This window comes from Seriola lalandi, unplaced genomic scaffold (assembly GCF_002814215.2).
Source record: "Seriola lalandi dorsalis isolate HSWRI2012SDOR001 ecotype SW California unplaced genomic scaffold, Sedor1 jcf7180002054544, whole genome shotgun sequence".
In the NCBI taxonomy this organism is placed as follows: domain Eukaryota; kingdom Metazoa; phylum Chordata; class Actinopteri; order Carangiformes; family Carangidae; genus Seriola; species Seriola lalandi.
In genome coordinates, this window is record NW_019525097.1 from 3,151,608 (window position 1) to 3,173,265 (window position 21,658).

At 39.0% G+C, this 21,658-nt stretch overlaps 4 protein-coding genes across 4 annotated transcripts in view; 1 reads left to right on the plus strand and 3 right to left on the minus strand.

Moving 5' to 3' along the window:
- aven (apoptosis, caspase activation inhibitor) overlaps positions 1 to 3,486 on the minus strand; it is a 38,623-nt gene extending 35,137 nt beyond the window's left edge. Inside the window, exons 1-2 of the mRNA XM_023415127.2 lie at positions 3,150 to 3,486; positions 1,218 to 1,389 (exon numbers count right to left, since the gene is read on the minus strand). Of these exons, the coding sequence (XP_023270895.1) occupies positions 1,218 to 1,389; positions 3,150 to 3,344 (367 nt within the window). The 5' untranslated portion in view covers positions 3,345 to 3,486. The remainder of the gene's footprint in view (positions 1 to 1,217; positions 1,390 to 3,149) is intronic.
- A 714-nt stretch (positions 3,487 to 4,200) lies between these two features.
- Positions 4,201 to 6,686, plus strand: chrm5b (cholinergic receptor, muscarinic 5b). The gene has a single exon (XM_023415126.2). It carries the CDS (start codon positions 4,276 to 4,278, stop codon positions 5,815 to 5,817), a length of 1,542 nt encoding a protein of 513 aa, XP_023270894.1. The 5' UTR covers positions 4,201 to 4,275; the 3' UTR covers positions 5,818 to 6,686.
- A 4,108-nt stretch (positions 6,687 to 10,794) lies between these two features.
- On the minus strand, positions 10,795 to 14,835 carry emc7b (ER membrane protein complex subunit 7b). Its single transcript, XM_023415163.2, has 5 exons — positions 14,468 to 14,835; positions 12,789 to 12,908; positions 12,515 to 12,653; positions 11,948 to 12,028; positions 10,795 to 11,670 (listed from the first exon to the last, which is right to left on the minus strand). Exons 1-5 carry the CDS (start codon positions 14,698 to 14,700, stop codon positions 11,521 to 11,523), a joined length of 723 nt encoding a protein of 240 aa, XP_023270931.1. The 5' UTR covers positions 14,701 to 14,835; the 3' UTR covers positions 10,795 to 11,520.
- Positions 14,836 to 15,806: 971 nt separating this feature from the next.
- On the minus strand, positions 15,807 to 21,114 carry katnbl1 (katanin p80 subunit B-like 1). Its single transcript, XM_023414879.2, has 10 exons — positions 20,957 to 21,114; positions 20,256 to 20,380; positions 20,068 to 20,105; positions 19,580 to 19,862; positions 19,312 to 19,427; positions 19,163 to 19,213; positions 18,473 to 18,562; positions 18,048 to 18,152; positions 17,196 to 17,289; positions 15,807 to 16,423 (listed from the first exon to the last, which is right to left on the minus strand). The coding sequence occupies exons 2-10, from the start codon at positions 20,262 to 20,264 to the stop codon at positions 16,391 to 16,393; spliced, it is 819 nt and encodes a 272-aa protein (XP_023270647.1). The 5' UTR covers positions 20,265 to 20,380; positions 20,957 to 21,114; the 3' UTR covers positions 15,807 to 16,390.
- Between the last annotated feature and the right edge of the window lie 544 nt (positions 21,115 to 21,658).

The following is a 21,658-nucleotide window of genomic DNA, read 5'->3' on the forward strand; positions in this document are numbered from 1 at the left end:
GGGGCAAAACACTGACCACTGAGGCTGAAATGTGCAAACAAAGACAAACAAGGATCTTCTATGCAGCCATCCGACAGCAGTGTCCATACAGAGCAATTAAAGCCCCTTAAGACAACAGACATTTCCTTGTAACTAATTAGGATAAAGACACAACTTCAGAAAAGTACAATCAGTCTCAGTGGAGTATTTGACACAGAGTATATTTTCCCGAACAAACAAATTAACAACACAAACACATGAGCATAATACAATTATACCCTTTCTTTAATCAACTGATGTTTTATCATTATTGATAAAAATGGAGCAAATAAAAACAAGGGGAAATGTGCCGCGGCGGAAATGACTGACACTTCATCAGTGCACTCACATGTAGCGCACTGTGTACACAGTATACTCACTGGCGTAGTGTGTCAATTTCAACAGGGGAGTAATGTCCCAAATCAAACAGTGCTGTTGTGCATTCACCGGAAATGACAATCGCAACATGTGACCGTGATTGTTGCCTGACTGCCGGCTGCTTTGCTCAATTGACTTAAATTGAACATTTTACTTTCCCGTGTGTGCCCCCTGGGTCATTGCGACAATTGTGAAATTAGGCCGCTATCGGCGCCGACAATGTGTTCCTCGGTCGCCGTGTTCACGCCTATGAAAAACACATAGGTGTCGTTTCCCCTTCCACTATGTAGGCAAGATGGCAACCGTTGAGGATGAGAAATGTTCATGGTTTTACACTCAATTTTCTGACAGTTCTGAGTGCACCATCTGGGTACTTACTGTGCATTGCATGTTGCCATACTTATCAATGCGAAAGCACTTGTGTACTCAAAATAGACAGTGTGAGTATTGAAGTACGTAAATTGAGACACAGCAACTAACTGTCAATTTGTCACTTCATCTTTTTGGTTTTATTTGTCGTGCTCACAGAGCCACTATCCCAGAAACTGCTAAAAGAAGTCCAAAAATTCAATCTGCAAATGATTTATGTCCTTCCTTGTTCTCTGCTAATTATTTAGTTTACTTATACAATTCTACCTTTGAAAGAAACTCATTCATGTAACAAATCTAAGCCCAGAGGAGTCAGCATTATAGGAACATTTAATTGTTTTTGGAAAGCTCCGATGCCTGACTTGACTCCGGCTGAGAGCTGACTAAGCAGCAACAAGTGTGGCTGGCAAAACAAACACAAACTCTCCCAGCTTTTCGTGTCCACATCTTACCTGCTGACTCCAGCAGGACGAGGTAATCCGTTCCTCTCTGAGTGGGCATGTTGTCATCGGGCTCCCGTTTCTCTGACTCCGCGTAACGATCCCAATTTGACTCCAGTTTCCTCCTGGAGAAAACCTCCCTCCTTTCATCTTCCTCCTGAACATTGTCTCCTTCATCTTGGTGCTGAAAGAAAACATGGCGGCACAACACAATGAGCAACGCTTTTACAACCTCACCCACACTGTTTCTTGTCTGGTCTGCTGTTTGTCACACTGCACAATTCTATTTGCCTCACGAAATCTGGTCCAACTGCACCTTAAGTGCAGACAAGCATGAAGTTCAATTGGTCGAATGCCAATTTAACCCATTTACAAGAAACGTCAATGAAATGTCTTGCTTCCATAATTCAAAAAATGTACTATTTGAAACTTAGGTTAGGACAGAGGGAAAGGAAGCACACAAAAGTCTTGCAAAGTTCAAAAATCTTAGGTGAATACTCCATTCTCCACAAACATCAGATGATGTGAAGACAGGGACTGTTCAGAATAGAGATTCAATGATTAGTCTATTAATCCATGAGTCTATTAACAGAAAAATAACTGCCATTAATCTGTAATGAAAATACAGCCTTAGACCACAACAAAGAGAAATAGCAGATCATCTAAAAAAAACAAAAACAAAAAAGAATAATTCAGATTTTGTTTGTCTCATTTTTACTAACTTCAAAAAGTCTAAACTGATTGCTTTGCTGTGACTAAGATTTCCCCCCATAACCAAAAATTATATTTCCATTGACGGTGCTCCACACAGTACAATTCAAAGAGTGTTTTGTAAAGATGCCATTAACACTTAGCTCCTATTCATGATTGGTAGCCACATCTAACAAAAGGATCAAGGTAAAAGCCATGTCCCACTGTACGACAAAGAACAGATGTCGGTGCCAAAACTGAACTCGTTAAATTTGTCTAAGTCACAGATTTCTTCCTGTTTTGTCAGATAGCTGCAAAAACCTTTTAATAATGTTGTCATGGAAACATGCAGACTGACAAATGTGTCACACTGACAAAGCTGTGGTTGTGCTCAGCTTTTCTGGGGCCTTGTCGAAACTCGAACACACAAAAAACAAAACAGTGCTCCCCCCGCCCCACAAACAATATCATCAAGACCACATGGCAGCAATGGATGCACCAAAGGAGATTTTCATGATTGCAATCAAGAAGCCCATATGAACCAAAGGGGCTTTTTTATGATTGCAATCACAGAGCCCCTATTGTTTAACTTCTAGTTCTGTAGTTACCATGACAGGAGCATCGACTGACTGAACATCCCTGTGGAAATTAAGCTGAACCCTCTAGTGTCATACCAAAGGCCCAGATTGTACAATGACAATGTTAAAGTGCTGTGGGAGGCATTTCAAGTGCCTGATGATACTCTAGTAAGGTTTCATTCTGTTCAGTCTCACTCTGTACGTGAAGACAGAATCCCATAATGTGCATAATGTACAATAGAGAAGCGTGATACCATGAACCCCACCTCTAGTGCAAAGTAATGAATCAATGCACAGTGTTAGTACATAGCACAGTGGTAGCTGTAAAGTTACAGTGGAGCCTAAAGTTAGCTTTCAGGTTATCCACGAAGCATAACTTCATTTTAACAACATATGAATATTTAAAGTTTTTTTTTTTTTTTTTTTACAGCGCTCTGTACCGGCCTCTGCACCTTCCGCAAAGGATTTTGGTGCAGATGAGCTGCAGCACCGGCTGACAATTACACTAATTAATTAGGCCGAACTGAAGAGGAGAAAGTACTTAGTTTTATGTCATCGTCCCACAATGTGAGTTAACGCAGTGAGGAAAACTACGGAATTCACTATGTTTTCAATGCAGTTCGGCAGAGTGATATAACAGGACCGCCTATGGGATGCATACTCCGTGCTCTCTCACCCGGTTATGGAACTCTGCTGCATGCGCGCTTCCCCCGCGTCCACGACCGCGGTAGTGGTCTCTTTTGCCCCGGCCGCGATGGTGGCCTCCTCGGCCTCTGCCCCGGTGCTCACCGCCAAAGCTGTCACTGTCGTGTCCACCTCGGCCACCTCTTTTCCAACTGCCTCCCCTGCCTCTGCTCGGTCTACCTTCCATTGCCGTCTGTTGTGGCCGGACACTTTAGCAAGTGACACCACGTAGTGGCTTCAGGGCATAGATGTTTTCTCTACCGTGTCTTAATCCGCGTCTTACATCCACGCTTCAGAGACAGCGGTGGCTTTTTGGACCTGGTGCTACATTGAATGAGGTCCTACGATAAGATGGCATTAAGGTTCCGGGTTTCATATGGACCAAAATATATGGTACATCTACGTATTTGTGCCGATTTGTACACGGACATGTAGAGAACGATCAAAATATAAACAATACAAAAATTCAACCAATATAGAAGGAAATATAAATTTACTTTACAACTGGAGTAAGAATAAAAAGGTGAATAAACAGAACAACGAATACATAAATTACTAATTTATTTGATTTACCTCCATCAAAATATTTTAAATTCAAATATATTATTGCGTTTCATCAAATAACAATTAGGATTGGATGTGGGACTGCAAAATGGCGAAATTACATTTAACGTTTGAGGTCTATTAAAAATTAATTGAAATAATAGTAGAGTTTTAAATACTACTTTCTCCTGAGTACAACAATGCAGCATATGTGTTTTTTATTTCTGTAATGACGTAATGTATTTTACGACGAGTTTTTTATCAAACAAAATAAAGTGGGTTACTTATTCAAATAGCAACATCATATTAAAAAGCTGCTGTATTAGACGTGATGTTGTAACTCACAAACATGTTCATCAAAGACATTTAAATAAACTGAAAACTACTGCTACATGTTTTGACAGTTTTTGTGGTTTATCGTGATATAATAAAAAATATGACTAATAATTCTGTGCAGTTGTGTCTCATTACTGTTTTTCTTTCCATTTCAGGAAACCTGCTCATTCCACATGGAGCCACAGAGGGTCACTTCATACTGACCTGACACCGATAGCACGGACAGATAACACAGCACCATGGATTCTCCAAACAGCACTTATGGCAACACGTCACATGCTGCTCCTCACAGCCTTTGGGAGGTTATAACCATTGCTACTGTGTCAGCCATTGTCAGCTTGATAACTATAGTTGGCAATGTGCTGGTGATGCTTTCTTTCAAAGTAAACAGCCAGCTGAAGACTGTTAACAACTACTACCTGCTGAGTTTGGCGTTTGCTGACCTCATCATAGGAGTGCTGTCCATGAACTTGTACACCACATATATACTGATGGGTTACTGGTCCTTGGGGAACCTAGCATGTGACCTCTGGCTTGCAGTGGATTATGTAGCCAGCAATGCTTCAGTTATGAACTTACTTGTCATCAGCTTTGACAGGTACTTCTCCATCACAAGGCCACTGACTTACAGGGCAAAGAGGACTCCAAAGAGAGCTGCCATCATGATAGGCCTTGCATGGCTGGTGTCATTTGTCCTCTGGGCACCACCCATTCTGTGCTGGCAGTACTTTACAGGAGAGAAAACAGGAGAAAAGAAGGAGGAGGAGAGAGACCAGTGTCAGATACAGTTTTTAACTGAGCCTGTGATCACATTTGGGACAGCAATTGCTGCTTTTTACATCCCAGTCTCTGTTATGACTATCCTGTACTGTAGAATTTACAAGGAGACGCAGAAACGCACCAAAGATCTGGCAGAGCTGCAAGGGCTCGCAACAGAAAATGTTCCAGAGGGGACTAAACCACAGAAAACTATTATTCATTCTTGCTTTCATTTCACCAGAGAGAGGAGAGACCGGAGTCAGGCCTCCTGGTCCTCGTCCAACCAAAGTAACACCACAAAGACAACCACTAGGTCAGATGATGCGTGGGCAAAAGCAGATCAGATCACTTCCTTTAACAGCTACACCTCATCTGAGGAGGAGGAGCATCACGTTTCAATAGAAACCCCACAGGGATCTTTCAAAGAGCAAGGTAGCGGGCAAAGTAATAAGAATGGGCAGGTGACTGACTTTACAGAAGATCAGTATTTTTCCACTCCTCTAAAGAAAACCAGTAAAAAGTGCATCTCTTATAAGTTCAAACCTGGCTCAAAGGGTAAAAACGGAAATCCTACACCTGCAACACCCTGCCCCTCAGAGGCAGAGCAGCCTGCCAAAAATGCCTCCCCATCCTCCTCCTCCACCACCTCCAAGCCCATGGACCCCGCGCTGAAGAACCAGATCACCAAGAGGAAGAGGATGGTGCTGGTGAAGGAGAAGAAGGCAGCCCAGACTCTCAGTGCCATCCTCCTGGCCTTCATCCTCACATGGACGCCGTACAACATCATGGTGCTCATCTCCACTTTCTGCACCGAGTGCATCCCTATGTCCCTCTGGCACCTGGGCTACTGGCTGTGCTACGTCAACAGCACCATCAACCCCATGTGCTACGCCCTCTGCAACAAGACCTTCCAGAAGACCTTCCGCATGCTTCTGCTCTGCCAGTGGAGGAGGAGGAGGAGAGGCGAGGACAAGCTGTACTGGTGCGGACAAAACGCAAATGTCAACAATAAAATGACTTGATGTGGCACTGCAATATTAACACCGACTTTTGCCCACATGTGGGCTTCTCTTGATATATGCGGTAGTCGGTGGTCATCTTCAGCATGAAGTGCTGCATGTGATTTTTGTGTTAAAGTACGTGTTGGTGGAAAATGTGCCGAGCCTGATGCAGCACTTAAACTGCTGCTCCAGATTATTACAGAAAAGGAACCAAATGAAGCTGGCAACACATTCTTACAAAGGTTAAAGGTTAAAGAATAGGTTCAGATGATTTCTGTTGATGAGGTCTATTTTTAAAAGGGAACCCTGGAGTGTGGAGTTAGACGGAAGTGACAAGGAAGAACAATTCATGGAATTAAGAAGACGATATCTTTGGTTCTACTTCATTAATTTTTATCCTTTTTTTTTTTAAAAATTGTCCATCCTGAGTCCAACAACTTTACCGGAGTGCAATGCTAAATAGGTGGAGTACTCTTTCAATACAATACCTACATGCAGATATGTACATTTAAAGTGTTAGTAGTTGCTGTAATCATTCCTCTCTATACTGGTCATTGAGAGTCATCCCCTCCTGAGTTTAAGAGATCAGGGTCCAAATCTTCAGTCCTTGTTCTGTGCAAAAATGCATTTTAAAGATAAGCCAAAGCTAATATGAGGTGTTTCTTCTATTTTTTATTTTTGAGACAAACCATGACATGCACACCACATTACAAAATATCGTAAAACACACACAGTATAAACATTAACATAAATATAGGGGTTAGTGTGTGGCAAGATAAAATGTCCATATCCTTCTTCCTACATCAAATCGTATTTTGTATTTGTCCTGTTTTTTCTAATTTTGACCTTATAGGGATTCATCATTCACTATGATTTCATCAGAGGTCATACGCCACCTGCTTCTTTGCTAATCCGTCCATATGCAGAGACCATAAAAGGAATTCAGCCCCTTTGGAAGTTTTTGTGACATTTTGTGTCTTTTTTTTCCACTCATCAATAGAAATCTACTCTTTAATATCATAGAATAGATTTCTATAAAGTGATTTAAATTAATGCCAGATATAAATGAAGTTTCCAAAGCAGCTGAATACTTTCCTAAGCAGTGTATTCTTTGAGACAGATACTGCAACAGTCCCCTTTCTGTTTTCCAGTTCAATAAGATTGTCCATTTTACCTCCAGAAACACTGATGCAATACTGTTTTGCTTTACATTCACAAGTAGTTTTCCAAGTAAACACAGCGCTGGTGTGTGTATGCGCATGTTTTTTTCTGGTGGGTTCCCTAGTACATGAAATGATCCACGTCTGTTTCTGTTACCTTCTTGAAATGTTCAATAAAATGTTCATCATAAACAAAACAAGAAAAGAAAACACTGATGACAGGAAATTTACACATTTCTGGTGTTAGATATAGAATCATCAGCAACCCAAAGAGTGAGTTTGACACTAATGACACATAACTCTGGAACATACCAACTAGAGCTGGTTGCTGAAGTCTCATCTTAACTTTGCCTGGACTTCTCTTTGAACTTTATTTTGAACTTTTAGAACAAACACATAGAAAAACACACAAGAGCTAACTACACACAGACTCCCACCATGATACATGATACAACACGCAATTTAAAAAAAACTAAACTAAACATCGACAAAACAAACAAACAAGGTTTTCAGAATAGCAAGTAATTGTCGGTGCATGCCCAGACATTCAGTGTCCATTGCCGCCATGATGGATATGTCCATACAGGCTGGAACTGGCCGTACGTTGTTACAGTCTGCAAATGTTATTTAAATATGATTCAAATACTTGAGCAGTTAAAAATAAAGTTTAAAATGAGAGACATCCTAGATAAATCAACACATACTTCTTAGTTGCACCAATTTGCTTTCTGATATGATCAATAAAGGGACCCTATTCTTCACAAACTTACAGTAGGAGTCAGATGCAGAGAACCTAATCTCCAAATAAAAATAGGAAACAGCATCATTGAGCCACTTTTAAAACCCAGAGGGGAGCTGGATCTCCATTCTCTCAAAATAACCCTTTTAGCTACCATACTCAACATTTCAGCCTGCTGAGGCTCATAGGACAATTTTAGAAATCCAAAACAGCAAGTGCCTGAACTTTAAAATGCTTTTTCTTTTTTTTTTGCACAGAACTGTTGATTCAGTCCCTCAACTCTTACACTCCATGATTACAGAGACTGGTAAGAACGCACTTTTAATGCACATAATGTATTAGCATTAGTAAAATCCCTGAACCTGTCCTTTAACCCTCATCTTATCCTCCTTTATTGTAATGCTCACCCCCACTGTATATAAAAGACATAAATGTAGGCTTACACATTCAAAAATAATTTAGAGTATACAGAACACATTTCACTGATTCTGTTGGATTTTACACCTCACAAATTGTAAATGTAAATTGATTAGTATATATATCAGTGTTTAGTGAATGTTTCTTCTTGTTTTCCTTCTTGGCTCTTGCTATTGATATTTGATCAAGGGCTAATCTGTACATTTCTGTGCAATGACTGCATTAGTTTCAGAGTGGTAATATGACGTCAGATTGTTTATGGATCACACCTCTATTATTGTCAATATTCATATTACTGCAAAAAAAAAAAAGAAAAAGAAGAAAAAACTTGGACAGATGGTATTTGAAGCCTGACTCCCACCATGTCTCTCTGATGGATGAGTGATGCTGTTGTAAATTACTGCACTTTTATGTTGTTAAAGATGTAATGTCAAATGTATCTCCCTAAACTCTGTGCCTTTTGTTCTGCTCAGAGGCAAAAGTGCTTTGTGAATGGATCAGTGCTCATTGTCCATGTGTGCAGTGTTGTGACAGTGAGTCTGTGTGTACTGATATGAACAGTGAAATACAAATTCAAAGGCACAATTATACTTTGGTCAACACAAACATTTTCAGCATTCATCATGTTGATTCTGATCTGATCCGGTTTGAACTTTGTTTTTTTTTCTTTTTGGGAGCAAATCATTGCCCGCTCCAACAGTTGACTAATAAAACTAACGTGCCATGGATAATATGTAGAGTTGGTGAGTGCAGAACAGAGCTCAAGACTTCCCAGAGGACATCGGAGGTCTCTCTGGTCCTAAGACTCCATGTTGGTGCAGGCTTTTGCATTATAACAGTCCGATAAGACTCTATTATTAAAGGATAAGGCTGGTGATAGAACTTATTTTTCTTATAGATAACAAATTCTATGAAAAGAACACAACAATGAATTGATCTTAGACCTCCATTGTTGTTCAATAATATTACAGTGAACATGGCCACATGGTTTGTTTTGAGTCTGTTCCACATCAACAGTCCTGGTGACTTTAATACTCCCTAGAGCAATGGTTATAAAAGTTGGGTCAGGGGACCCCCAGAGGTCGTAGAGGGGGTTCCTGGGGGTCCCCAGCAAAAAGGGGAATCATTTATTTTCACTAAAATTCCTTCCATAAGTAACACAATGACAGAATGTGACTGTTTAAAACACTCTGTAATAAAACATCTAAAAGCAAAAATCTTATCAGATGGGTGTCCATGGTCTAATTTGTGTCAGTTTAGTTGGAAATATTGAGACGGACACAACATTGGTTTTGGTCTTTTCATGTGATACAGTATCTTGACCAAGGGAAAACTACAGAACATCACCAGCCTTATCCCTCCAAAGCAGTGGGTCCCAGCATGACCCATAATATCAAGCAATGTCTACTTGTGACCCCTCATCACAGGTGATGACCTCAGAGAGGAAGCTCCGTTAGATCAAAACGTTCAGTTAAATTAAATCTGATGAGCTATCACTATACTGGGAGTAGCATATCTTTTGTCAGTCTGTCTTCAGCTTATATTATGTTTCAGCACCCATATAAACGTTTTGGATACACTTTGTCGCAGGTTGGGTTAAAACACAGCTAATATCTGTATAAACAACACCTTAGATAGAACATCAGCTATGAGCAGTTCAACTCAAAAAAGTGATTTCTCAGATTGTTTTATTTAAAGGATTTCTAGAGGCCTGAAGAGGTCAAAGTATCATAAGCATTCTTTCAAAAGCAAAAGTAAAAAAAAAACAAAAAAAACAACAACCACAAAACAAAAAAACAGAAATTTTTTTGATTTTCCTTTCCCTATAATCATCTTGTAACTCCTCAGATTTATCTAGAGACCCTCTGGGCATCCCAGCCCTGATTCTTGATCTTGGAAGTAGTAGTTTGACAAAACAATCACAACTCAAAGCCCATCGACTAGTAGCTTTTCCCAGAACTTTCTATAAGATAGACTGATGAATCAGCCAGGTTGATATATTGGCTGATATTAGCTTATTGCAAATACATATGTGTATTGGTTGAGCAACAAGAAATTTGATTTAGAAACTGTGTCTCATTTACACAGTTCGTCCACCAGAGAGCTTGGTTAAGTTGATGTTTCAATTTTAAAATGTAACACATGGTATGTACCTTAGTCACAAAAAAAAAAAAAATCTAAAGTGATCCGAAACAAGATTGTTTATGTGTTTATTTACAAAAAAAAAACTACCAGTCAATATATTGTTAGTAGATTTTTTTTACACTCCCAAATATCGATATCTACATAAAAAATCCTGTATCGGTCGAGCTATACTTTCAACCACATTACACATCTTTATCTGCAGGTACGATTTGTTGAGTTGTCATGGAGATCATCTCTTGAGGTGCCAGCTCGGCAGATGTTATGATTTTATCTGTTTAGCACCTTCAGGACGTCCCTGATGGTTTACAGTTAACTCTTAAGTGAAAAACATAAAAGCTACTGAGCTCACAAGTCAGCAGATCCATCTCCATGACAACTGAGCAAACACCCCACAGCTGATGAAGAAAATGTGATATGGCTGAAAGCCTGAAAAAAGCTAGTAAGTGAACCTTGAGTTATGATAAACAGTCATTCATTATTTCCTGTCAGCAACTGATACCGAGTTCTGGTTAACTGAGGACATTTATCACAGACACATTTTATTGTGACTTTAATATGGACTTTACTGTCGCTTTATTCAAAGTAAAGCCAGTTACACTCTAGAGATCTTGAAAGCAACCACACAGCTCTATCACTCTTTGACCGTCCAGTAGTTATCATTTTAATTTATACACCTTAGGCACGTATGTACACTATGTGAATCCTGGCCGTATGGTAAAAATGAGAAGGCCATGTGCTCAATTTCAACATAATAAAATGGTCTGAAATAAAAACAAAGTTGTTATATAACCATTGCAATTTAATTATCTAGGCTTTTAAATAAGAATTCTTAAAATTCAATTAATCTTCATTCACAGTCGTATTACTGAAATCGAAAAAACAAGAAAATCTCTGAGTATGTATATATGTTCTCTTTCAGGTAGTGGAATTAGCAGCAGTGGAAAAAAATGCACACCAGAGGGTTAGCACAGAAAAGACTGATGATGAGTAGTAGAGCCACTTGTAGAAAGTAGAGAGCAAATGAAGAATTACAGCTTTTACAGAGATTAAGAAATTTCTATCAGTGCAGTATGAAAAAAAAAAAAAATCTTAGTTTTGCTCAGTTTCCAATAGCTTAATAGAAATCAAGATGTGCTCAAAACATCTATTAATAAAGAAAACTGTACAATAGACCCGGAGGGGAAAATGACACTTAAAAATCTTGCTTCCATGGCATAACTCGTGCTTCTTTAGGCAGACTGAAGAAACGCGTACAGAACAGTACTACCTCCTCTTGGCAGCTGGCCTGGTGCCCTTGCTGCTGCTGCCTGCCTTGCTGGAGCCCTTGGAGCCAGAGAAGAGCTTGGTCATGAGCTCAGAGACGTCTGGAAGCTCAGGGTTGGGGTTCAGCATGTTCATGGACTGCTCCATTTCCTGTAAAGACAGCAGTGAAATTGATTGATTGCACTGACATTTCTCACAGTTATAATTTGTTCATACTAGACCAGGACAGGGTGTCATGAAGTTAATACAAATTTTCCTTTGATTGCTGACATCACAAACAAAGGAATTGTGCTATTTAGTGCCATTCAATAAATCCTTATTAAACTGATCAGAATGCATCCAATACAATTAAAAGACACAGCATGATGAACTCAATGTACGTACAATGCATCTGATATAACACTTTGGTCTATTAAGGAGTCTTTACCTTTCTCATCTCTGGGTCATTGGTGTTGACCACTTTGGGCAGCAAGACAATAATCAGCAGTGGCAGAACCATCATCATAACCTGCAGGAGAAACAGGTACATTGCATTTAAACATGAGATTCAGAAGTAGTTCATCTTTAAGCAAGCGTCTATATGAAATGGCGGAAATTATTCTCACACACAAACTAAACAGTTGATTGATTAGAACAGATATGAACAATAATAATAAGAATAATACAGTCTTATTTTCTGGATTTCCTTTTGGTAAATAGAATGGTTTTGATCTACTCTTCTTTACAAGTGTTACATTCCAGATCAGGGTGCTTGGATATTCAGAAACATCTCAAGTTGAGGTTGTGCACCATTAAGTTCATAATTTGTAGACCACAGGAATCATTATTAATGTTTAACTAATGCCCACATTTCCTGGTCCAAGGACTGTGCACTTCTACTTACCTAAATCTGAGCTGTTGCACTTTTTTAACACACATACACATCTCCTACCACTGCTGAGGTATATCAACACAATAGATCATACATATCCAGCATGTTCATCAGTGTTTTTACCATTGGGTTCATAAGGAAGTCTGTCCAGCCCCAGGTTTCCCTCTTCATGAAGTAGCTGTGAGCGCCGCTTGCCCTGATTTGGAGAGGATATGGCTGGCGAATTACTTCTGAAGTCTTAATGTAGTTCACAAGACGTGCCCTGTGAAATGACACATGGTTACTTTAGTGGAACAGAGTTGCTTTTTCAGAGTGCACTGAAGAATATACAAGGCTGACTCAACATGAAATATTTCTATGTGCCTTTTTGGCCTCTCTCTCAACAATAAGGTCTTACCTCATTTTGCCCTTGGATGTGATATCAACACGCACTGGTTCGAATCTAAAGGTTGGCGTGACAACTTCTACAACGTAAGATCCTGAAGGGACATCATTCACAGCAAAACTTCCATCAGTTCTGTAAGAAGACAAAGTACCAAGATCATTTAAACTATTTCATTCTCCAGCTGCACATATTGATTTTATATGGGTAGACTGTTAAAGCAATTTCTCGTAAAAGAAAACCAACCTTAAACAAACACTTGCCATTATCTAAGAATCACTGTCAAACAACCAAACCAATTGTAACTGCAAAGAAAGCAAGGCCTTATTGTTTTCTCAGGCATCCATGGTTACATTATAAATAGATAGATATTACTGTTGCCAAAGGAATAATAAAGTGTGCATTACGCACTATGTTTAAAATCATTAAATAATTCTACCACAATGCACCAATGGGCACTGCACCAATTTACCATATGTGGATGAGTTTACTCGTTGTAAGGTGCACTAATTCATCTGTAAAGAGGGAGCTGGGAAAGAACCTTTGAGGTGTTAACAGGTTACTGTATCTTGATTTGGAGACATTTTAACAGAAATCCTGTGTTGCAATATCTAAGGCCTGTACAACCTTAACTATGTGGGCAGAAGCAAGGCCTGGGGGGATGAATAAGTTATCTTTGCCTCTGCTGCTATGATTTTAATATTTCATTTTTTACTGTGTCTCTCACATCCTCCAACTTTATGTAAGTGTAAGCCAAATTGCTGAAGTGCCAATTCTAAAATTTACATGAAATCAAGCTTACCAAAGGACTGTAATTATATTAAGCGATATTGTTACATTCAATGCCTTAGTTATAATAATACCTCACAAATTATTTTTATAATATGGTCACTCACTACTCAGCAACTTGAGTGTGTATGAGTTATATGTATGTTGTGTGTGGGCTGGAGGGGATACTGAAAAAGAGGGATTATACTATCACTTGTCAATCCATTAGGAACATATAGCTAATATATATAGCAACACTAACTAGATCCTCCAATGTGAACATACAGGTGACTCAACATCTCTATGACACAGTTTCAACAAAACATGAACATTATAAGCTTCAGGAAGGGAGGATTAATAACATATATTTTGTATTAGCCCACATTGCTTTCAGCTAGGTGTGCTAAATAAACTGACAGATTCTTTTCCCCTCTTTCTTGGCTTTTGAATATTATATATGCCACCTCTAACCAATCAATTGATAATAAAGTTAATCTTAATTTGAAGAGGAGCACCAAATATCATTAAGGCAGTGTAGCTATTTTGTAGGAAGTGTTAGATTTTACTGTACCACCATACCGCTACATCAGAGGCTGTTTAACAGTAACAACAGACACGTCCCTTGTGAAAAAGGTTTGTTTTGGTTACAACTACTACGAGACTAGTAGGCCTGAGTTTGTTGTGCAATGAATAGCTAAATTCAGTGACAGGTCGGTGATGAAGACACAGCTATGTTGTTGTCCTAGTTGGCACGACTTACATCCACTATTATTAAGCTGTAAATTAGTTCGGACAGGCAGGACCTGCCATCTGCCAACAGCAGCAGCAATTCAACCAACCGTTTAGGCTAGCCGGCTATGCTAATGCTACCTAGCCTCGCTAACATGCTAGCTAGTTAGCAGGTGTAACCGTGAGCCGTTTCTTACCTCAAAAAACCCACGTATTCTTCACCTTCCACCAGGATTCTGGCCGTGGAGACCCAGTCTTGTGTTTTTACCCCCGGAACTATCGCTCTTCCCTCGATTTTGAAGCGATCCCCGTTCGGCTGTGTCGGTACACCTGCGCCAGGCCCCGTTTCCATGTCAGCGAAACACCACGCCACGACGACCGCAGCCTGCACGAAAACCCACAACAGCGGTATCCTTTCCCTGCACAACATATTAACAATCTTTACTGAATTAAAATGAAGTCTAACTATATGTGCGTCAACATGTATTCAAGAGCAGTTTAGCGAAGGAGCGGAGGACTCGGCGCATCAGCTGTCTCTGCGAAAAATGACGTCACTGGAGAAGAAACTTTATTGTACAAACAGGCAATGACACTTGACTAACGTTGATGTCAGTTGTACATTGTTATACTTAACTTTACATACTTCATTTTGATGTAAACAACATAAATTCAACACAAATGTTGACATTTAGATGAGAAAAAAACACAAATCCACTTTTCTAAAAAATAATATAAAAAAATAATATAATAATCACTTACTCTTTTCCTTCAAAACTTAACATATTTGATAAACTCCACCAACTGAATCTCAGTAGATGAGAGATGCAGTAGGACAATGACCCAAAACATCAAAGTAAATCTGCTACAGACTGACCTCAGACAAATAAAATCCACTTTTGGAGGGGCCCAACCAGAGTTAAAACCTTATACCAGTAGAGATACTGTGGAATGATCTGAAGGGAGCCATTTACACCAGACATCCTAAGAATATGACTGAGCTGAAGCAGTTCTATAGCAGTGGTCCACAATTCCTCCTGAACGTTGTACAGGTATGATCAGCAGCTGTCAGAGGCGCTTGTTTGATGTTACCGCTGCCAAAGCAGGTTCAACCAGTTATTAAGTGTTCATTTACTTTTTTTGGCCAGCACTGTGAATGGGTGTACTCACTTAAGACACAAAAGACTGTAATCATTTGTGTGATATTAGCTCAAGCACATTGTGATTGTATATACTTATGACTACTTGTGATGAAGATCAGATCACATTTCATGACCAGTTAATGCAGAAAATCAGGTCATTCCCAAGGGTTCATACTTTTTCTTGCCACTGTATGTTTACTTTAATGCATTTATTATACTGTTTTTATAGGCTACCATAATTTAAAGCAATAATTGTCCCAATATCTAAATATTTGAGCCTCCCTTGACAGGATTAGTTTTAACCTGCAAAACAACTAGCTCAATAAATAGGTCATACTTATTTCACATTATCTGTATTCAGATCACAAAAAAAAAAAAAGAATATAAAAGAATCAAGTTTAGATTTTTATCAAATTTATTTAAAAGAAGATTAAAAGAATCACTTGTTTTTACACTTTACATCATACAGTCAAATGTCATATGAAGAGGCAAACTGAAAACAAGCTCTAATAACTTAAGACTGTCGCAGATTCAAGTTCCTGATTCCAGAGAACCCAGGCGCAAAACATCAAAACAGCGGAGCATTCATTACATCCACAAGTGCATTTGCATTCCATGGCAAAGAGTGATGTAGTGAGAGACAAAGAGCTTGGCACTTCATAGAGCGACGTTACACCCAGTCTCATGGAGGTCCACTAAATATGTCCCCTCACAAGACGGTCCACTTCAATGTGAAGCAGTCATTTGCTGTTTTTTTTGTTTTTTGTTTTTTTTTTTGCAGAAAGGCTCTCGGAGCCCTCCTTAAGAGTCTCCAGCTCTCACTGAGGGAGTGGTCTGAATTACCAAGTTCAGTCCCAGTAAGAGGTTTGAGTTTAAGTGGCAGAATGAACCAGTCCATTTCTCTGGCATCATTATCAGGTTGAAACACAGCCATGATCCGGCAGTAGTGGTCACATCCTCAGAGTGCTACATTGACAACTGTCAGGGCAGCTGTGATAGATAAGCCTCTATGGCCTGCAACATGAAGTGAAGATAACACATTAGTTGTCGTTGCAGTCAGTGTGACATCCCGCATGCATTAAAATAATCTTTGTTTTCACACATTATCGACACAATGAATAAATCACAGGGCTCTCATAACACATTTTCAAGATTAGGCTGTTGTTTGTACACTGAACCTTAAATATAAAAAAATGTTAATTTGGCTTTCTGCAAAATATTGAGTAAAACTTAGAATCAACTTAAGAGTTTATTTCCTTCTAAAGATCTCATTAAATGGCAGTGAAACCACGATATTCTTTAAATGGTATGATGTATTTCAGTATGAAACAGGATGTGAAGATGGAAACAAATGAACCGCAATACAGACTCTACTCATGGTGGCTCAGAGTTTTTTTTAGGATGGGAGTGGTTGGCTGTGTCCACCCAAAATCAACAGAGGACAGAATATAAACAGCAGGAGCACCTGAACAGTCTGGTAAAAATGTTTTGTGATAAATATCTGTGTGCCATGATATTAATTTTAAAAACCTTTTCATGGTGGTGCTGACTCAGTTCAAATATTTTTCATTACATTTTGTCCATATCAGGAAGAAGCATAGCAAGCATTTTTATTTTGAAAATACCTTCAAATAAGTAACTCAGACAAAGCTTGGTGCTGAAAATTTAATATTTTAAGATCTGCTAAAAGCCATTTTAAAGCTTTTTTTCCCCACTCTTGAGTAATCGTTAACAACCACTGCATCGTAAATAAATCCCTGACGAGTTCTGAAATAATCCATCTCACCTTTGCCAGTTCTCCTGTAGATCCTGGAACCAAACATAAGCGGGCTCCTTCCTTCCACAAGTCCTTCAGCCGCTGCTTCATGACTTCAATATTCCTGCAATTAACATACATATATTACCATTGCACCGGGTTAATGTTTGTAAACCTATAGTTACAAACCTGGACTCTAACTAGAATAAAACATTGACATAATTGTGCTAATGGATAGCTTCTACTGTGTGAGTCCGTGTTTGTTGTCATTTTTATACCCATTATGTTAACGAAATCAACATTGCAGTTCACATACAAGGTATGTAAATTATTTTTTTCCAGTATTCAAAAGAGGATAACATAATGCCGAGAGTGACAAAAAGAAAAACACCTTTGTTTATAAGCAAGTGCACATGGGTATAATTACTAGATGGAAAAGCAAAAATAAATCATGGATGATGTTAAAATATGGTAGAAATTTGGTGAACTGAAGCATTTTGAATTTCTGTATTTGAAAAGATACAGCAATGCGACTACAACTAATTGGTAACAAAGTCAATTACACTGAATATGCTTCTTAATAAACATAATATCACATCTGGAGGACAATGCCATTTCTCATTCCTAAGAAAGATAGACAGTGGTAGGATGACTGGTTACATTACCACACTGAGGCTTTAAAAAGGAACGTTCTGCTTATATTCAACCTGAGCCATCTTTTCATCTAACCAACTGACTTGGACCTAAATGTGTTATATTTTGGAGTTTCTCCTGAATCAAAAAGAAAATGAGGCCAAATTTAAACATTTTTGTAACTACCCTTTAAGTCTTGGTTGTGCCATGGAAGGACTATTAGGTTGTATTTAAACATGCAGTACCCACCTGTCTTCTGAACAACTGTCCCGCAGTCTTTTCTCATTCTTTGAAAGTTCTGGCCACCATTTCTTGATGACGGATTGAACCCAGTGTAAACCCACCATGATGTGTCTGTTCAAAGCATATAAAGCAGATCAGCTACTTAAATTACTGTGTTCAATATTATAATATTTAAAAGTGCTAATGCAAATACATCTGGTTTTGCCGTTTAAATCTTGAAGACATTTCACCACTGGTCCAAGATGTTTCATAAGGTCTTAGTTCCATTCATTAGTTATTCATCAGAAAGGGTGAAAAGCTTAGATGAGTGGTGCATCATCTTCAAGGCTAAAACATCAAATCTAGTCTCTTTAATCTCAGCACTTCAGGATTTTTCGCCAAAGTGAGACAGAGACCATTAAACATGCATGACATTCCTCAGTGCCACTTACTCTTCGTATTTACTGGCAAGAATCACTTTCACTTGGGGCAGGAGGTCAACACAGCAGCCAAGTGACAAACATGGTGCTTCAGTCTGAAGACTGACGAGACACAAGGAGAAAAAATAAATAAGTACTGGTGACACAGGCAGACACAAAATAAGGCAGCAAAATATGTTCAAACTGCCTGAATAGTTTAATTACAGCCTCTGACAGTCAATGGATTAAAAAAAATAAATACAAAAAATTAAGGTTAAAAACGGAGCAGCAACATTAAACATCCACACAAATAAAAGGAAGGATTTAACCTGTGAAGTATAACTTAACAAATACATGTGCATGAATTATAGTTTATTCTGTTCTTTAAATTAAAAGATAGTTTAGTTTTTCTTTAACTTGTTTGCATTCAAGAGAAATTGATTTTATCTTTGTCTATAAGCTAAATACTTAAAAAGGTGGATACAAAAAAAAACAAAGAACATAGGTTATGAAGAGATATCTGGGACTTCCCTCTCCAGTAAACTATGAGTTTCTTACTTCAGTGATCAATTTGCCCATTGTTTGGGTCAAGTGTATTTTACATGGCCTAAATTTACAAGACAGGCTTGTCACAAAAACATAATTTAGATTATGTTGCTACATGTTCATGTTAAACACACATGTAAAAGGAAAAATTACATTAAACACTTAGATGAGACTCACTTGTTTGTTAAGACAGGTAAACAGTCAAGCAGCACACCCATGTCTTGAATTCTGGGAAAACAAAAAGATGATTAAATATAAAGTGTGTTCATGAAATTTGAGAGTACACAAAAATGACAAAAATGAAGTGTTAAATGCCCCTGTTTTACCTTAATAGGTAGGCCACTAATTCACTGGCATTTCTTCGCCATAGTGTTAGTGCTACTTTAAGTCGTAGATTCCTTCCAAAAAGGACATGTGTCATAGCTTCATGGTCCTTTGATAGCTGTACAAAAAGACAAACAAATGAAATTCAGTCTGCAACAGTGTTGCACATTTTATCAATCACGCCAAAGAACAAAAAGAACAGTTTTTCCTACAACAGCAATAAGGTCCACATTTCCTAACACAAGCCGTAGTTTTAACGCTGAATCTCACCTCAGTAAAGTCACTGTACTTAGAGCTGGCCCCTGCCATCTTGGAGGCCTCTGCAGAGTTCACAGGGAGCCCGCAGTTGTCATTGTAGTGAATGCCCCGCACATCATCGGAGCATGTCAGCTCATTTTCTTTATTGGCCATGCCGGGGTCACAGCCACGGCCTACATCTGATGTTTTGCGGTGCAGCTTCAAGCCCACCTCCACCAATGGACAACCCTTCCTCTTGCAAGATGACAATCGCTTTGCTGTGCCGGGACTGCGCACTCCGTAATGCACTTGAAATCTGCCAAGAGGGAAATCAAGATGGACCACATGCGAAGCCGTCTTATTTTGGAAAACAGTAAAATGCAAAAGCCACAAACAAGGTGAAAATGGTTATGGAATAGTGCCTTAATAGTCCAGTGACTGAGAGGGATGATCTGTGGGACACAGATAGTGACTGAGTGATCATAATTAGATGAATCCCAAAATATAGATCAGAAACTCACCTTTCTTTATCTAATTCTTCCTTATTTATAATATCCACCTAAAACAAAAGGATAGGGGATGAGGCCACTACTACAATCTCTACTACTACAATTCCACTCAACGGTACTTCACAGTGACCAGGATTTAAGAGACAACTGGACAATTATTTACACAGTAAGTCATGGTAGTTGCTTTCATATCTCCGTACCTGCTTCATGTTCTTTTCAGCAGAAAGATGCTGGCAGGATCACAGAAAGCCATTGGGTTTATTCCGGTTGACCTTAAAGACTTCCCGTTGCCAGACATGCTCACCAGCTGCCATAATAAGGGACACTGTTGGACAAACAATTGTGGGACAATCGTTGGAACAAATCTCATTTTCAAGAGTTGCAACAAGTCATAATCTCTATTCGTGGCCTAATAACTTAAATGCTAGCTATGTGCAGCATGTGATCTACGGTGCAGCCGTGTGGTTAGCAAAGAGTAAAAGACAAACATTCAACTAAGAAAAACAAAACAAAAACGCTACATTTGAGTTACGAAGGCGTTGGCTGCTGCGGTATAAGCATCAATGTTGAATAACCGAGGTGCAACAAGAGTCAGAAATGCCACTAAATGTGGATTAAAATTAGGTTAGTGTTTTCTTTCCTACCACAAATGAGACACTCGAGGTTTGAATGCGCACACCGCCGCATTTCGTTACGTCTCTTGGCTCATATTCCTACAGTTAGCTAACTGTTAGCTTTTAGCTCAACTATCAAGGATACGCGGAGACGTAGAGAGTAACCAGCTGGGCCGCTAGTGGAAGCTAGCTAGCTAGTTAGCCTTGAAAGTCTGGGAACATATGGCTTCACAAGCGGCGGTTCAGACACAATTTCCAACATTTAAACAATAAAGTTTTATACCTACCGGTTCATTTTGTCATGTGTCTTCAGGTGTCCGCAGGTACGTAAATCCAAAACGTGACAAAATGGTTAAACTCAAGCGCAACTCCTCTCTGTGCAGGTTTGCTAGCGTTTCACAGTCTTACCATTCAAATGAATACACCGCCGGTGTGCGAGGATTGTGGGATTGATTTTGGCAGACTAAAGCTGGAGTTTTAGCGACGACTGGTGGACTTCACGAAATTTAAATCCTAGTGCCCCATGGCGCCACCCAGTGTCGTGCAGTAAAGCAGAAATGCATGCCGTGCTTTGCCTCCTCCACAGGTAAGCATAAGCATTAGTATCTTAGTTTGTGAAAGCTGCCAGCCTTAAAGGAAAAAAACATGATACTATATGAAACACCTGAAACACTGGGATCATACTGGAGACTATTTGGCTCATAATTATTTAATAAACAAATAAATAAATTACTTAATACATTTAATAAATCGACAAATAAATAAATAAGTGATGAAGTGTCATATATACAAATATAGGCCTATAGTATTAGGCAGGGGTTGTTCCTCTACTTTGTTTTAAAATCAGGGAAATGTCATGAGCTTTGAAGTATAAGGCTATGTGAACATTTTAAAGATGGTCCTTACCAGCCTGTGCAGCCACATACCTGCATACAGTTGTTTACTGTGAAACACATGAGGTTAAATTTCTGCTGTTGACCAGGTTTTTC

Excerpts from the sequence above, each read along its gene's own strand:
- chrm5b (XM_023415126.2), top strand. The coding sequence starts at position 4,276 with ATGGATTCTCCAAACAGCACTTATGGCAACACGTCACATGCTGCTCCT.
- emc7b (XM_023415163.2), bottom strand. The coding sequence starts at position 14,700 with ATGTTGTGCAGGGAAAGGATACCGCTGTTGTGGGTTTTCGTGCAGGCT. Across the intron at positions 12,654-12,788 it reads ACATCCAAGGGCAAAATGAG|GGCACGTCTTGTGAACTACA; the intron begins GTAAGACCTTAT and ends GTCATTTCACAG. Across the intron at positions 11,671-11,947 it reads ATGACCCAGAGATGAGAAAG|GAAATGGAGCAGTCCATGAA; the intron begins GTAAAGACTCCT and ends CTGTCTTTACAG.
- katnbl1 (XM_023414879.2), bottom strand. Across the intron at positions 19,863-20,067 it reads GAAGAATTAGATAAAGAAAG|ATTTCAAGTGCATTACGGAG; the intron begins GTGAGTTTCTGA and ends CCCTCTTGGCAG. Across the intron at positions 18,563-19,162 it reads TTACCTGTCTTAACAAACAA|TCTTCAGACTGAAGCACCAT; the intron begins GTGAGTCTCATC and ends GTGTCTCGTCAG.